Source organism: Amblyomma mixtum, chromosome 1 (genome assembly GCF_055824585.1).
Source record: "Amblyomma mixtum isolate Tamu chromosome 1, ASM5582458v1, whole genome shotgun sequence".
Classification (NCBI taxonomy): domain Eukaryota; kingdom Metazoa; phylum Arthropoda; class Arachnida; order Ixodida; family Ixodidae; genus Amblyomma; species Amblyomma mixtum.
The window spans coordinates 309,755,678-309,771,566 of record NC_143012.1 but is presented as its reverse complement, the minus strand read 5'-3'; the positions used below and the strand labels follow the sequence as shown (position 1 = coordinate 309,771,566).

Below are 15,889 nucleotides of genomic sequence, written 5' to 3'. Positions count from 1 at the left end.
CAGGTTTCCAGAAACGGCCGATCGCTAGTTCGTGGCACAACGCTATGAGGAAGATTTGGCATCACGTCGCGAGTCGCCACTGCTCTCTTCGCAGCTTCCTCACCGGAAGGTCTTCACCGGCCAACACACAATACAATACAATACAATACAATACAATACAATACAATACAATACAATACAATACAATACAATACAATACAATACAATACAATACAATACAATACAATACAATACAATACAATACAATACAATACAATACAATACAATACAATACAATACAATACAATACAATACATCATCATCATCATTTATTTTCCCTTTAGGACCCCTAGGTGGGGCATTACATAAGGGGGGAGCAAAAATACGAAATCACAAACAATAGGAACATTTGAAATATAACAGTAAAGGCAAAACAATTGTTAAAAGAGCATTGAAAAATGAAAAAGGGAACAATCACAGGTACACTGTGGCCATCACGCTATATATATACAGGAAGAAAATGGGAACACTGATTAGCAGACAAGGGTTCAAAAATGTAACATGTGCAGAGGTGGTACTGAAAATTGTCGGGCATTACACTGTAAGTGCGCTAACGAAAAGGATGAGATAAAAGCAGGGTTTTGAATTTATTTGCATCGCGCTCAGTTACAACTGCCTCAGGCAGCTCATTCCACAGTTCAATGGCGGATGGCAGGAAGGATTTTTGAAAGGCATTGGTGGAACCATGTAAACGCTGTAGGCTCAGGCTGTTAAAAAGACGACGAGATGTTCTATTGGGAGGGAGTAGAAGTGTGCAGTGCAATTGAGGAAAACTGTAATATAACTTGTGGAAAAGGCAGAGTTGGGAAATTTTACGGCGAAAAGACAGTGGCGGTATGTCAAGCGATGATTTTATGCCAGAAACACTGGTTCTGCGATCGTAACATGAAGTAATAAATCGGGCTGCACGACTTTGTACTGATTCTAATGCTTCAATTAGGTATGACTGATGCGGGTTCCAAATGGGTGAGGCATATTCTAGTTTAGTACGAATGAATACAATACAGTACAATACAATACAATACAATACAATACAATACAATACAATACAATACAATACAATACAATACAATACAATACAATACAATACAATACAATACAATACAATACAATACAATACAATACAATACAATACAATACAATACAATACAATACAATGCATTACCTGACCCGAAAGACGCGGGTTCGATCCCGGCCGCGGCGGCTGAATTTCTTAAAGGCGAAATTCTAGAGGCCCGTGTGCTGCGCGATGTCAGTGCACGTTAAAGAACCCCAGGTGGTCGAAATTTCCGGAGCCCTTCACTACGGCGTCTCACATAGCCCCAGTCGCTTTGGGACGTTAAACCCCAATAAACCAATAAAAACAATACATTACAGTAAAATAGATCTTTATTTTTCAGAAAGAACTAGCTGGTCTCTTGAGCTAAAGCTGCACAAAAAGCGTGACGAGGCCAAAGAGACCATTTACATGGCAGCAGCTTAATGAAAGCAGTGAAAATCTGACTACTAAACAATGTTAAAGACAAGAACATGGCAATAAACGTGACCGATTCGAAGAGTGGTAATTTCAAATATTGTAACCAGCAATAAACTGAAAGAAACTCTTTATAGAACAACGAAAACGGTATACATCAAGGGCACCCCGCAGTGCTTCAGCTAGAACGGGCTGTGTAATAGTAGTTGCTAAGGCTGAGTAACGATAGTTCAGTGATGCGCTTCTTCGGATGGGGCGCCTGCATGAGAATACTCTAGATTTCAAACGTAGAAGACTGAATTGTTTTTGTAACCTGTGAAGGATTGGTATACAAGTAAGGTTGTCTTGGACGTCTGTCGGGAACTCCCCTTAAGGATGTGGCGAGCGCTGTGTGTATGTTTGTGTGCGTTTTGCCTCCGTGGCTGGACCGCCAAATTTTAGAACAATATAAAAAGGCCAGTCTCAGCCGCTACTGAGGACAGCGCCGGTAGGTGCGCTTGGCGGTGTATGGAGACGCCTTCGATGCGAGCAGTAGTCCACGAAATCGGGAGCGCGCGTGGGGGGCAAATGGTCGTCCGCCTTGAGCCTTTCTGTCCCGACTCGACGGCGCCACCGCCGGAAGCGGATGTGATCTTTTGGGGAGTTCCTGGATGGATTATCGTCAACAAGTCGGTTGCTACCACAACTTCGCAGGTGACAATGGCCGCTCGTTAGCGCATGTCATTCTGAAGTGAGGCGCACAGGCAGCGGAGACACGCTTTGTCGGACAGGCTGTGTTCGTCCGCCGACTGTGCATGCGAGGGCCCCCGAAGGTTTTTAGTGATGACAAAGCGATAACGCAGTCTGCTTCGAAGACGGGTTTTCGACGAACTTGTGCAAATAGTATGCTCGTGTTCTGCGAGTCTGTAAATATACCGAACCATGGAAAAGCGAGGGTGTTTATAAGTTAGCGAAGTGTGAATTTACTTGTGTTGTATTGGATGGGGAAGACTTAACTTCTTTCCCATACCTTCGATTTGCTGTTTGGTCCTTTCCCCAAGCTCTGATTGAACGCGCGTTTGGGAATTTGCCCAGTTGGTCGTTGTCCCCAGTAAGGGCGGGGACATAGAAATTAAAAGAGGCTGTTTTGAGGGAAACGGGGGCTGGTTTCGTCAAGTTTGACTGTGAGGCGTGACATTCGGAGTTTGCGGGTTCGATACTCACCATTTGCACGCGGTTGCTTTTTCTTATGCTTTATTATCATTTACATTTCAGGCATAAAATAATGAGGCTATAGTCGAGCTATGATATATGGAGTTCGGGTATATCTGGTAAACCTGGTATTCGGGTATATTGGGAAATGAAACTTAACGCTGTCAAAAAAAAATAGCGTAGTTTTTACCAAGAAAACGCCACTAGATTTTTCATACGGTATAAATAATCTCCCAGTCGTAAAAACCAATTATGTTCGATACCTAGGGTTGACCCTATCAAGTAATCTGAGCTGGGACCAACGCGCAACTTATGTAAGAAGGCCCGGGGCAAGTTGTATTTCCTCAGAAGAAGATTACGCAATGTTTCTCCTGCTGTAAAACAATGCATACAAAACACTCGTGAGACCAACCCTAGCGTATGGTGATATTATTGGGAGTCTAATGGCAGGTTAGAAAGAATTAAGAACCTAGCAGTACGCTCTGTATACTCAAACTATTTCCGGCAGTCGAGCATATCTAACCTACTAAAGATAGCAGATCTACACAGCCTAGCTCAGCGTTGAGTAGCATCAAGACTTAAGCTTTTCTACCTACTTTATCACTGACACTTGGAAATAACAAAAGCAACATACCTTCAGGAACCATTTTGCCACTCCTTGAGAACCAAAAATATGAAAGCACTTCGCCAGCCGATAAGCCGCATTAATGTTCACAAATCTTCCTTGTTCAATTCAGCTATCTGTTACTTAAACAAACTGACATCTATTGTTGTGAGCTGCAACTCAGTCAAAGTTTTCTTAGAACAAGTTAATCACCTTCATCTAACATCATTCCCACCGTGATGCCTCTGTAATAAGTTGTTATTTGGTGTTTATTTGAGCATATACTTGTTTACCTTGTTCAGTGCGCTTTTGTCTTTTTTCTACCTGCATCCACTCCAGCATGAGCCTGAGAAGGGCCTGCAGTATTTGTAAATAAAATACATAAACCTAATTATTGTTTATATCGAACAGTCAGAACATCCCCTTGAAGATCTTATGCAAAAGTATAGCACTATTGTTCGCGGATATCGGACTCGCATTCAGCGGACCATTCAATATATTTAACTGTGCGCACGCCCCTTAAGCGCCCCTTCTTCTAACGGAGCTCCATCGAACACTTTTCACACGCGGGGACAGATCGACTGCGCAGCCTTGGGCAGCTGTTGTCAGTGCTCATGCTGTGAAACCGCGTGAGGATTTTAACGTGAGAAGTATTCGAGGGTGACATGCGGACTCTTGTACTCATTTTTCACATCACGTCGAAGTCATGGGGTGAAGCCAACCAAACTAAGCCCTTGCGGCGGCATTTATTTGGTATGCTTCGCTGAGAACTTTCCGAACAGAGCTTCCACTCCTCGTCCAAATTTGGATGCCGCCCTCATCAAATTCGAATTTATGAGTAATATCGAACAAAAGCTTATTTAAAATGTTATCTCTGTGGGCGTAAAAATAGACGCGAGGGGGGTGTGGCGGTGAGAGGGACGAAGCTTTTTTACGACCATTTATCACTTTGACATCAAATCATAAAGATATGCCCGCTAACGCTGAAGCGGCTATGGCCTCGAAGCAAAACCTGTTCGTTCAGACGTTTTGCGACGCCTTTCTTGGTCCAAAAGTAGCTGCTTCACTGGTCTTTGTGGCCTACATTCGGAGTTAAGCAAGCCTTCCTATCTCTGCTCGATAACTATCCGTCGAGTGAAGGCCGTGCTCCTATCTGGTATTGACCTTGTCGTTACACATGTTCTCAGTGCGCGTCTGCAGAGGGCAGGGGCCGAGCGGCGGGAGCGACGCCACTCACGGCTGAAAGGAGGTGATCAGGATAACACCCCGCTCTCGCCATCTAGAGCTTGCGCCAATGCCACGGACTCCAGACGCTGCTGGAAAGGGAAGCCAGTGCCGTGTGCACTGGCTGCCCGTTGGAGCCTCGCTCTTTCGTGCCTTCCGACCACTCACGAGACAGTAACTGCCGCCAGCGGGGACAATTTGGAAGCTGCCGAACTACTCTAGACGCAAGGCTAGCGAAGCCGTCGCTGCTGTCATTGTTTTGTGCCGCCTTGAAGGCTGATACTCGCTCTCCGTTGTCCTAAGTGAGGTGACAGCAGCCGGCTTTCGCGATGAGCTTTCTGAGGCATTTCGATCCGGCGAAGATTCCGCGGACCAGGGTGAGTGGCGTTGTTTACCGTTCGTGTTGGGCGTCGCGCTGCATGACAACAGATGGCTAGTATGACCATGGTGGGTGTGTCCTTGCCCGTAGTCATAGTTTTAATGCGTTTCCAGTGCTCAGGTTTTGTAAACACGCCGGTACGTACGAGGTGCCGCGATAAGCGAGCAGCGCGCGGGCAACATTGGGCTGTTGTTGCCAGACTTGGTCCGAGTGTTGAGCGTGTCGTCTGCTAGCCAAGCAGTCGCGGATGTGAATCGCGTAAACGTGTGCGAAAAAAAATCCACTTTTTCATTTAATGACTGCGATGAAACGTGCTGCTGGTGAATTAGAGACCAGGCAAAGAGGAGAGTTCAGTTAGCATCTTATTGTGCGCTAAGAGATAGTTCATTTGAAATCTCATTTAACAGTTGAACCAAAAGCATGGAGATGGAGGAGAAGCACTCTTTACCCCGTAATGTGCTGTTTTTGTTCGGAATCTTTTGTCATATAAGTCTTTTATTTCTAGGTCTAAAATCTCACCGAACAATTTCTGTTGCGGAATGGCTAACTACAGCGACAGAATACGGCTGCGTCATTTCCCCTTAAGCTTTTGGATGCAAACAAATGGGAATCGGTCAGAAAAAAAAAAAAACGCTGCCTGTTTTACATCTCAGCCGATATCACATAGGCTTTCCGCCTTATCAGCACTCTGATCTATGGATTACTTGACTGGCCTCACGTCGTCGTATTGAAAATACAAAGTTGTTGCACACGGCAATTAACACTCCGTGATTTTAATCACTTGGCTACAATTAATAATTTTTAAAACTGTTATCGTTGAAGAACTGGTACGAAATAACAAATATTTGAACTTTTAATCCTCGTACTGACTTGTTCGAGTAGTTTTTTCCGCGCACCATAGAAATATGGCGCTCATTTCTTAGTCCTACTGGTGCTCTGGCGCCTTGAACGGATTTTTAGATTTTGCGATCTATACGTGACATGCTCCTAACCGCGTTTCCGCGTGCTTTTCTAGCGTGATATTTGCTGCTGCCTGTTATGACAGTGTTTATGCGTTGTTTGTTTAACTCCGCCTGCATTAGCAAAGTGCGAGGCTGCAGAGTTCGACAGGGCTGTGCATCAAAGCAAAGTGGCGCAGATGCAGAATCTCCTGGAGATGCTGCTTCGCGTCCTTCGTCACTTTGCTTCCATGCAAGGCCGCACGTGCGCTTGTTCACCCCGGGAGTGGATAACTCTAAATATCGGTGGGGATCTCCCTTTGCTTCCTTTCACACAGGTGGAGCTTCACCTTCATTTAGATGGCTCCATGCGACTTGAGACCATATGGGAACTTGCACAGTAAGTACGGCAAAATTCCAAGATAAGCCCTTTGCATGGACAGTTCTCAGCCAGAATTTGATGTCATTCGTACTATCCAATTTATGTTGTGAGTAACATTGATGTCGTAACCCGAGCGCGTTACTTCGTAGAACCGTATGTTAGAAACTGTAGGTGTTAGGCTATTTTGGAGTTTAATGAACAGGAAATCGATATGCGTTAATGTGTCGAATCTACTTATGCGCCCCTGTAAATGTGGTCTTTATGGCCGCGCAGGAGTAGCTAAAATTCACTAGCTACTCTTATGGGTTTGTAGTGTGGTTGTACTAGCTAAGGTGATGTGGCCTGTGCTTGCAACCGCTGCTTTCATTAACCTGTCTGCCTTCTGGCTGCTAGTTAACGAGATAAGCTGCACTTCCTAAGTCTAGGTGCGCGCGTTGATCAACTTCTGTGAAAAAATAAGTAATGGCGTCAGTGTAGGATCCTATAGTGGTAGAAACTTTGATGTGTGACATGCGCTCACAGACCGTCTGGGGTCGCTCATTCGAAAAGATGGTTGCGATGGACGAATAGCGACCCTTACTATCGCCCAAATTTCGTGTAGGCTGGCTTGCGCAGCAGTATGGGTGATTTAAAAAAAATAACTTTACTATTCCTTACAGTGCTACAGTTAACTGTGTTGGGGTCCATGCTTCAACAGACTACGGCACACTACCTGTGATATTCCTGTAAAGATGTGTGTTTTTTTTTCAATTGAGCTGCTGTGTTTAAGGCTTCTCATGGCGCGTAATTAAATTTCTTTTTTGCCCTGAACTGTACAATATGGTCATCAGTAGTCAAGAAAGGAGGTGTTAGTGGTGTGACAAAGCAAATAAAAATCGAGAACAACACAAGAGGCAAATCAGAGAGCAACGATAGCGACTTGTACAAAACCTTTTCCGCAGTGGGAGGCAAGCGATCCATTGCCGAAGGTAGCAATTTTTACAACGTTCGCTTTAATGAATTGGGAACACATCGCCGCGTTATTTCAGTAACCACAATTATTGTTATTATTTTTTTTTCAAATTCAAGCAAAAAGCAGATTGACCTTGGCTGCTCTTCCATCGCTGCCCTCCGGTGGCGTCTTCAGAAAGTGGAGTCATCGTCTCTGAAGGATTTCCTTGACCGCTTCTCGATATTCATGCCGACTATCGTGTGAGTACACTCAACTTTAGTCCTTCGTGTTCCAAGCATGGTCGACCCTTGATAATTCGAACTCGAATGGTACAGAAAATTTGTTCGAATTATGCGAAGTTCGAATTAAACGGAGTCTCCTTAATACTCTTGATGTGGACGGGATTAAAGCTCAAGTTGAAATAAGCTAATAGATGAAATTACGCTCATTCGGACTAAAGAGACACCACTGCAATTCGTGTTCCACCGTTCTATAACTAGTAATTTTTCAGCATGCCAGGTTTTGTGAAGCAGAATTTTACATGTCTTATACATTGATGATATTCAAAGCCGATGTGCTTCAGGCAGACGAAGGCCTATGCAGCTCTTTTTGTGTCATGGTGGGAACCCTTTCTAAACATTTATTACATTAAGTTACCCTTAAAGACCAAGTTAATTGTCCAAGCTTAAAAATCAGCAACTCCTGTTAAGTGTTTGTGTAAGCCATACTGATCTCTCCAGATATTTTTCAATCTGTATGTCTGCCTTACCTTTCGTAACACGTGATCATCTGAAAACACAAAACAATAGCGGCAGCGAAAGACTGGCAAATGGAAAACAGTTGAACGCTTTGAAGTATTTTCTTCATAAGCCTTCCGCGAGATTTCGAAACCTGCAGGCTCTTCGCCAGAAGGCGGTAGTGACTGCTCTACCACCCATGCACAAAGCAGATGACCATCGCCTGGACTCTCCGTTTTGCAGAGGCGATCTGGAGGCGATTGAGCGCATTTCGTACGAGCTTTGCGAGGACCAGGCAAGAGAGGGCGTCGCGTATTTCGAGACGCGCTACTCGCCTCAGCTGCTGACCTCAAAGGAAAAAGGGGTGACGGCGTCGCTGGTCGTCGAAGCAGTCAACCGTGGCTTGGAGAAAGGACAGCGAGACTTCAACGTTAAGGCTCGCTCCATATTGACCTCCCTCTGGGGAAATGACGGTAAGTAATAATAGTTAGATGTTCATTGCTGCTCAAAAATTGTTTCAAGAGCTTTTCTCTTAATTTTTGTGTGTCGTTACGGGCGAAACTATGGCTTAGGTCAGAAGTTTGCGGTATACCGTCCAGAAATGAGAGGCGTAATAAAGGAAGCGCAGTGTGGTTATATCCAGTCAATGCCCGGTTGTCGACCCTGTATAGCAGGACTAGGGATAAAGGAGTGAAAGAAAATTCACTCCAGTTGTACAAAGCGTGTCATTGTTTACCTTTTGGTGCATAAAAACAAAGAACGCCGTCAGTCAGTCTACTTTTCGGCGCTCAGACCTGTGGGTCTTAAACATTATTGGATCGCCGTGATGGCTTTGTTACCTATAGCACATGAAGATTAAGACCATGGTCACAAAATTTTATCTTCTTTTAGGGGATGTGAGTCTAAGCGCCAGAGTGCAGCCTCTATAGAGACACTTGTTGATTTTCAAAGCTGGGCTGGCGGCGAAGTGGCTTTGTTTCCTCGCTATAGATTATGATATCTCAATTAGATGAGATTAAGGGTCCCCAAAAGGCCCGATTGTTGTTATACAGATTGCCCCATTCGAGTGTTAGTGGGGCGGCGTTAAAGGTTCCATTCAGCGGAAAGACTGGCATCGTCGTCGTCGTTGGCAGCGGCGTCTGCGAAAAATACCCAGACAATGGCAGGTGGGCCACATAGGTCCCGTTACCTTTTCGACGTCTTCCCAGTCTGCACACTGGATTGTGACCAAGCTGCCTACCATTGCAGGTGGCTGTTGAATTAAAGACTGGTCGTAACAGGAGCCCTCACACGGCAGGAGTGGTATGCGGGCTCCCAGCGATCTATGGCTGTAAAGTTAAGAACGACCGATAAAGCATATGTGGCCACTAACCCATTAACACTGTCGGGTGATGATACTCTAAAGGCGGAGCTTAAGTGTCCGTTCCAGTTTTCTCGCATGAATGCCAAAAAACAAAGAAGCGCGCTTTGTAAAGAAAGTCACTCTTAAGAGCAGTGCCTCCTAGTATTTGTATTCATAGCATCTCCTAAGATCTAGCAAGCTCACTTTTTGATACTTTAAGGTCATTGAGAACGCAATAGAAAGAACGAAGAAACTCCCCACAAAAGCGTCTATGCGAAGGTTATAGTTTGGCCTCTCTTGATTATTATTTTTTCATCTGAAACGAAAACCTTAGAATTTGAGAAAAGTGCTACGTGACAAAGTGTCCGTGCGGTGCGTCTCATGCGTTCTCGAGCGGACAGCGAAAGCGCGCAGTCAGCTGGATGCGTGGAGCGTTTTTCGTTCTACTATGTGTTTGTTTCTCGCAAACGCAGGCAGAATGGGCATGCATGTCCCTTACGAGCATTTCTTGAGGCTAGCGAAAACCGAAAGCTCGGTTTGCCAGGGGCGATTAAGGCTCTTGAAGTGCTTTCTCGCAGCTATACCACTTGCAGTGCAGGTATTTTTTTATAAGGCGTTGCTTAAACTTTGAGTGTTTTTCTTTTATTTTTCTTCGCGAAAACAAGAACCAGGTGTATGCACGTGGAAGCCCTTCGTTTGTGGGCGAAGCTCGGAGCCCTCTAGCGCTTCATAGCTATCATTTAGTCCCTGAAATTAGCCGTTAAACGACCAGAGTGACGGCCTTTTAACAAAAAAATACACCTCGCTTTCGGGACGTACTGGGTTCGAACCTCGGAATCAGTAGGTTCCTCGTAAAAGCATCCGTCGGCTGGGTGCAGAGAATAGGTACCAGCGACAAAAGCACTGCAATTGTCGTTTATAATGAACCACCAGAATGCTTGGTTTGACTCTAATGCTGGTTATTCAGATGCAAGAACAGAAGCTACGACCTAATGGCAGCAGCAAACGGTTCTGTTCGCGTACAGCTATTCGTTACTTTCCTGTCCGTGTGAAGGATTTTTACCTTTCACGTGGAATTTTTTGTGCATGCTAACGTATTCTTGCTGCTTGTCTTCGTCCCCTTGAGTGGAGTTGAAAGTATAGGGATGAAAAATGAGGTCGCCAATTTAAAGCAAGCGTCCCTATCAACGTTTCTGCAGACTGGACGGTCGAGTGCTTGAAACTGTGCGAGCAGTACCAGAGCATGGGTGTCGTCGGAATCGACACTGTGAAGGACGAAGTGCAGACGCCTGGCTACACGGCGTTCGAAGCGCAAGTTTTCCAGGTGTATATTGCCGTCCATTCCTTTTTCCGTGCTTTGGACGCATGTTGCATCCAGAGTCCTTCTGGTACTACTTTATCGGAAACTTCATGTTTTACAATAGGTTCAGATCTTTGTGTAACCTCCTGCGTGAGTAAACACCGAAAGAGAGAGATAATGGGCGTTAGTAGCGTGTCTAGTACAGCAATTTCCCACTCAGGGCATCATCCAGATTATCTATGACGTGCTAGGGTGAGTGATGACCGTAGAGCGACAGTGACAGATAAAGACTGAAGAAAAGAAAGGCAGGGAGGTTAATATAGGGAGGAGGATAAAGAGACTAATACATAAAAAGCAGATGAATGTAAGATCAATTGGGATCGCAGTATGGAGCATGGCCAAGGTGTCCTCCAGTCCGTCACTACTCGAGACGCTTGAAGTTGGCGGCTTCCTGATGGGGTAACTATTGCACAAATTAGAGCATTTATGGATTGTTTTGAACGTGGCCAGTAAAGGAAACAGTGTCCAAGTTGCAAACTCCGAGATTAGTGATAAACGCACAACCCACTATCAACAAAATCGGTGAAATAAACATACTAACAAAATTACATGAATACATCGGTCTGAGTTAGAGAGATAAAACAATCAAAACAAGGAGAAATGCTCTTCGTAAGAAAATGGCAGCAAATGGCAGCAGCTCCTATTCGCTGCTTCCAGATGACGCCGCCATCCGTAAGCCCCTGAAAAGTGGACCCTCGCACTTTGTAGTTACTTATTGATTTTGGTATTGCGTTTTAAGGAGTTTAACGTCCCGAAGCAACCCAGGCTGTGAGGCACGCCGTAGTGGAGAGACGGCGTCCCTCATAACCTGAGTCGCTTTCGGGCCAGAAAAAGCAATACCAAAATCAATAAGTGGAGTGGAGAGCTTCGCATAGTTTCGACTAGCTAGAATTCTTCAACGTGCACTGGTATCGCGCACTGCACGGACCTCTAGCATTTCGCCTCCAACGAAATGCGACCGCCGCGGCCGAGATTGAACCGGCGTCTTTCGGGTCAGCAGACGAGCATCATAACCACTAAGCCACCGGGGCGGCTAGTGACTTTTAGAAGCCTACTTTCGTGACTAAGAGTCTGGTTGCAGCAGCAACTTCGCAGGTGTGTGACGGCGAGGCATAGATGCTTAAGAAAATCGACATCTGGCTTCTATGTATCGTTGACACTTTCTGTACAGGCATGTTATGTTGGATCCCTTCTCATTAGCACGTGCCGAATGCGCCTCAAAGCGATAATGTTTTTGAATGACATCCTTCCCCATGTTGCTTGCCGCCAACGCAGAGAGCGAAGCAGCTGGGCATCCCAAGGACGGTGCATGCCGGTGAAAGCGGCAGCTACACGACCGTGCGACAGGCCATCGTGGACATGAGCTGCGACCGCGTGGGCCACGGCTACCGCGTCTTCGGAGACCCGACGGGCGAGACGTACCGCTTGGCGCGAGAGCAGGACATCCACTTCGAAGTCTGCCCTTACTCGAGCGTCCTTACCGGCGGCTGCCCTTTGGACACCCGGCGACATTCCATAGTTAGGTGAGTAAGCTGGTTAACGAAATTCAAATAGTTAACATTTTTACTATTATGCATATAGGCAGGGGGTTGTAATCAGAGATTTGTAGCTGACTATCAGTGATAACCATATCAGTTTTTACAATATTGATAAGGCGATTATCTTCGGCTTTGTGGCTCAACAAATTTTGAAGAATATCAAGCACAGTTGGAGAATTGCCCGCAGCTGTACGCACAGCCGGGCCCACCTGTGTCAGTTAAGCCGTGACAGATGTGTCATGTGACGACCACTGTCCCGCCCGCACTGAGGGGCAGTGAAGGTCACGTGGCACGCATGCCACGGCTTAACGGACACAAGCGGGGATCGCTGTGAGCGCAGCACACAATGTTTTATTCGCTTGTTGTACAGCTAAAATTTGCTAAGCGTCAGCGCAAGAGTTAATCCAGTTTTCCAGTTAATACAAGCGCATATGGCTATTGGTAATGCTCTTCTACCAAAGTCTAATTATGATTGGTGCCTATCTGTATTAGTCAAAATATAAATATTAGAATGTAATTAACTAAGTGACTAGTTAGCTTGATTAGTATTTTTTTTCTGACGTCCACCCAGCACTCATATTCAGATGCCGGAAAAGCAATATCACTATGTCAAAAAGCCTGTTAAAAAAACAGTGGTGAGCTTTCTTGAAACACTATAGCATAGTGCATCTGCTAAGGCGCGAAGATTATTTATGCCAGGTGAACCGTCCACCTCGATGCCTGAGAACAATGATACAGCGTATAGCTAGCTTTCGACTCTAGGGCTGATCACTGGCGCCCGTTCTTGATTTTACGGTGAGGAGAAAAGTTTCATTCATTCATTCATTCATTCATTCATTCATTCATTCATTCATTCATTCATTCATTCATTCATTCATTCATTCATTCATTCATTCATTCATTCATTCATTCATTCATTCATTCATTCATTTTATTTCTACTTTTGCCATACAAATTACCAAAACACTGACTGAACCCATAGCCAGAGGCTAGTGTGGGGTTCAGAAACAAAATATATGAAGGCAATGACACAGCACTTGTGAAAAATGAAAAGCACAAAAATCACGGCGAAAGACCCAAATACATCATACAACAAGGAAAAAATAAAATAATGTGCATTTTACAGCAGAAGAAAAAAAAAATCTTTCATGAACAACATGGTACAACAGACACAAACCGAAGACAATTGTCACATATGTCAAATAAGGCTCATAAAGTATGTTCGCAATGCTCTATTTGTTTCATGAGACTGTTTTATTTCTGGGGGTAAAGCATTCCAAACCTTGGCTCCAGAAAACTGCACCAATCTTTCGCTGTAAACGTTATAATTCGGTGGTAGATTAAAGTTACTATGTGTAAGGTTTCTTGTGAGTCGAGAAGATGAGCGAAACAGGGAGGCATTGAAAGGTTGATTATGCGAACGTAGCGCTCATTCATCACGTAAGAGGAGGTGCTCAAGGACATCGTTATCTTTATTGACGACTTGTATCTCTCGCTTTCCACTTAGTCAAGCGCAAGGATGTCAGGGCTTTAGTGTACTGTCGGTCGGCCGCAGAATCTCGCGCTGTAAATATTGATAACACGCTCACCCAGTCTGCCCGGACGTCGTCATGGCAAACGTCCCAACCGCGCACAAAAACGGGCGAAGGAACAGTGGTGCGGTGTCGTGAATACTTTAAAGATTTTCTGCAGACATGCTTGGGGTGACGAAAATAAGCTGCACTGACTTTGTTTTCAATTCCCTTTACTCCTTTTCTATCTGTATGTCTGCAAATGTTCTTTTAACACAGCAAGTACTTGTACTTCCCTATCCTGCCATTACTGCCGGCTATTTTTCCATTGGTCAAAATGTTGCAGGGATGGGGACTTTTCCAGTATTTTAAGGTGTACTTAAACCAGATTCTAGTCTGATACCGAGCTGGTCGGATACTCAGCGACGCTGCGACATATGTCGCGAAACTGCACGGCACAGCACCTTCTTGATGGGGCTTCCGACTCCACAAGCCATCCTATTGCACTGTACGGGACCAGAACTGAGAAGAATGAAAAAGCTTAGTAATGCGCCCAATTAAAAACGGCTTGCCACAAAAGTGCCCGTGATGGCACGGGTGGTACACGGCCCTTTGGCCGCTATCTGTCTCTTTGTATTCAGTCAAAGCTGCCTGCCTTCGACTACGTGTTTTTTGTGTGTGTTGTGCGGATGGCAGTGCACACACAGCACCTTCGAGGAGTCATTCCAATTTTGTTAGTCGCAGCGAGGAGATTCGTTGGTAACTCCACATCTGAATCGAACGATGAACTGCCAGACCGAACGTGCAAATTTTTAACACAACGGCACTGAGAAGAACTAGCTGAACATACTTGCAGGGCCCAGCTCCACCCGTGGTATAAAAGGCGGCTTTCACAGCGGCTTACAGCGCTACTAAAAGACCGGGTATTAGTGCCATTAACTTGCTTGTAGGGACACAGCCATTTTGTTCCAGGTGATTTCTGCTGAGTCTACTTCCTCCGACTGCCATGTAATTCTATCTCATTATCTTTAAAGGTTTGCTGAAGATAATGTAAACTTCTCAATCAACAAAGATGACAGCACTATCACTGGAAGTACTTTGGACGACGAGTACGCATTCCTCAGGCACCTCGGCTTGACTGAAGCTCACCTTATCAGAGCGGTGAGTGTCTTGTCGTTTTCATCATCGCTAGGTAGTTTGGCTTTAGTAATTTGCTTGTAGTACCACGTAACTGTTATCGACCATGTTTGTGCACGTTAATGTAAATTTCGATGCGAAAGTTCAAGGATTTTTTTCCTTTTCTTTATTCAGAACATAAATGCGGCTCGGTCATGCTTCCTGCCACATGCGGAAAAGGAAGATCTGCTCCAGCATCTCTACAAGGAATATGGAGTCTCATCGATGGTAACAGCCTGAACAGAATAAACTTTCTCGATTGAAGCTTCTCTGTTTTTGATTGGTTTTTGGACCTTGATATGTTGCAAGTAATCGCAGAACGAAAAAGATAGAAACTGTTCACAACTGATGGGTTTTGTTATCAATTTTTCTGTAGAATTTGCAGCACTGTCTCTAATTTGAAAAAGCAGTCAATCCATATTACAGTAGCATTCTGGTTTCAAATTAGAAAATGCAAGAAGACAATAAGAACAGATGAAAGGGCTCTTTCTGGCGTAAGGATGCCACAGGCCTGTGATAAACAGCTATGTACAGCCATATATACCTACTTAGTTGTTAGTGCGCAGAATAACATTCAAATGGAGTTCGAAGTCAAACTCAAATCAATATATAAAGCTTTCTCATTAATGATTTTCTTTCTTTAGATGGCTCTAAAGGAAGAAAATTATTAATGTGAAAGCAATGGGGCGCCCTTGCGCGTTTTATCGTACGCCTGGTTACCCTGTCGTGCGCCTATCGCGCATGCTAGTTGTGAGGGAGCTACGGCTCGTAGCGGCAATAAATTTTCCTAAAAATAAGCAAGCATTGTAGTTAATAGTTAATGTCGTGTATGAAGCAGCAGTTTACCGCAAACTTTATTTGAAGTTTGCTGGGTATTTCGAAAAACCGCAGTCCACGCAAGGTCACTGGACAAGAATACGGTGCACTAGTAGGGGCGTGGAGAACGGAACTTTGCGAAATTCTGTTTTGCGTGGGCATATTTAAAGCGAACGCGGTAGGCGTGCGTCAATGTATTCATATTTTACGAGCAGCCTAAGGCAAGCAGTACGTTAGCGTTACTCTA

General features: G+C 44.8%; 1 protein-coding gene across 1 annotated transcript; it reads left to right on the top strand.

The window, feature by feature from the left end:
- Window positions 1-4,589: 4,589 nt before the first annotated feature.
- LOC149372391 (adenosine deaminase-like) lies at window positions 4,590-15,090 on the top strand. Its single transcript, XM_089586262.1, has 8 exons — window positions 4,590-4,909; window positions 6,188-6,249; window positions 7,300-7,422; window positions 8,143-8,372; window positions 10,441-10,565; window positions 11,877-12,124; window positions 14,685-14,811; window positions 14,962-15,090. The coding sequence occupies exons 1-8, from the start codon at window positions 4,862-4,864 to the stop codon at window positions 15,064-15,066; spliced, it is 1,068 nt and encodes a 355-aa protein (XP_089442388.1). The 5' UTR covers window positions 4,590-4,861; the 3' UTR covers window positions 15,067-15,090.
- Window positions 15,091-15,889: the final 799 nt, after the last annotated feature.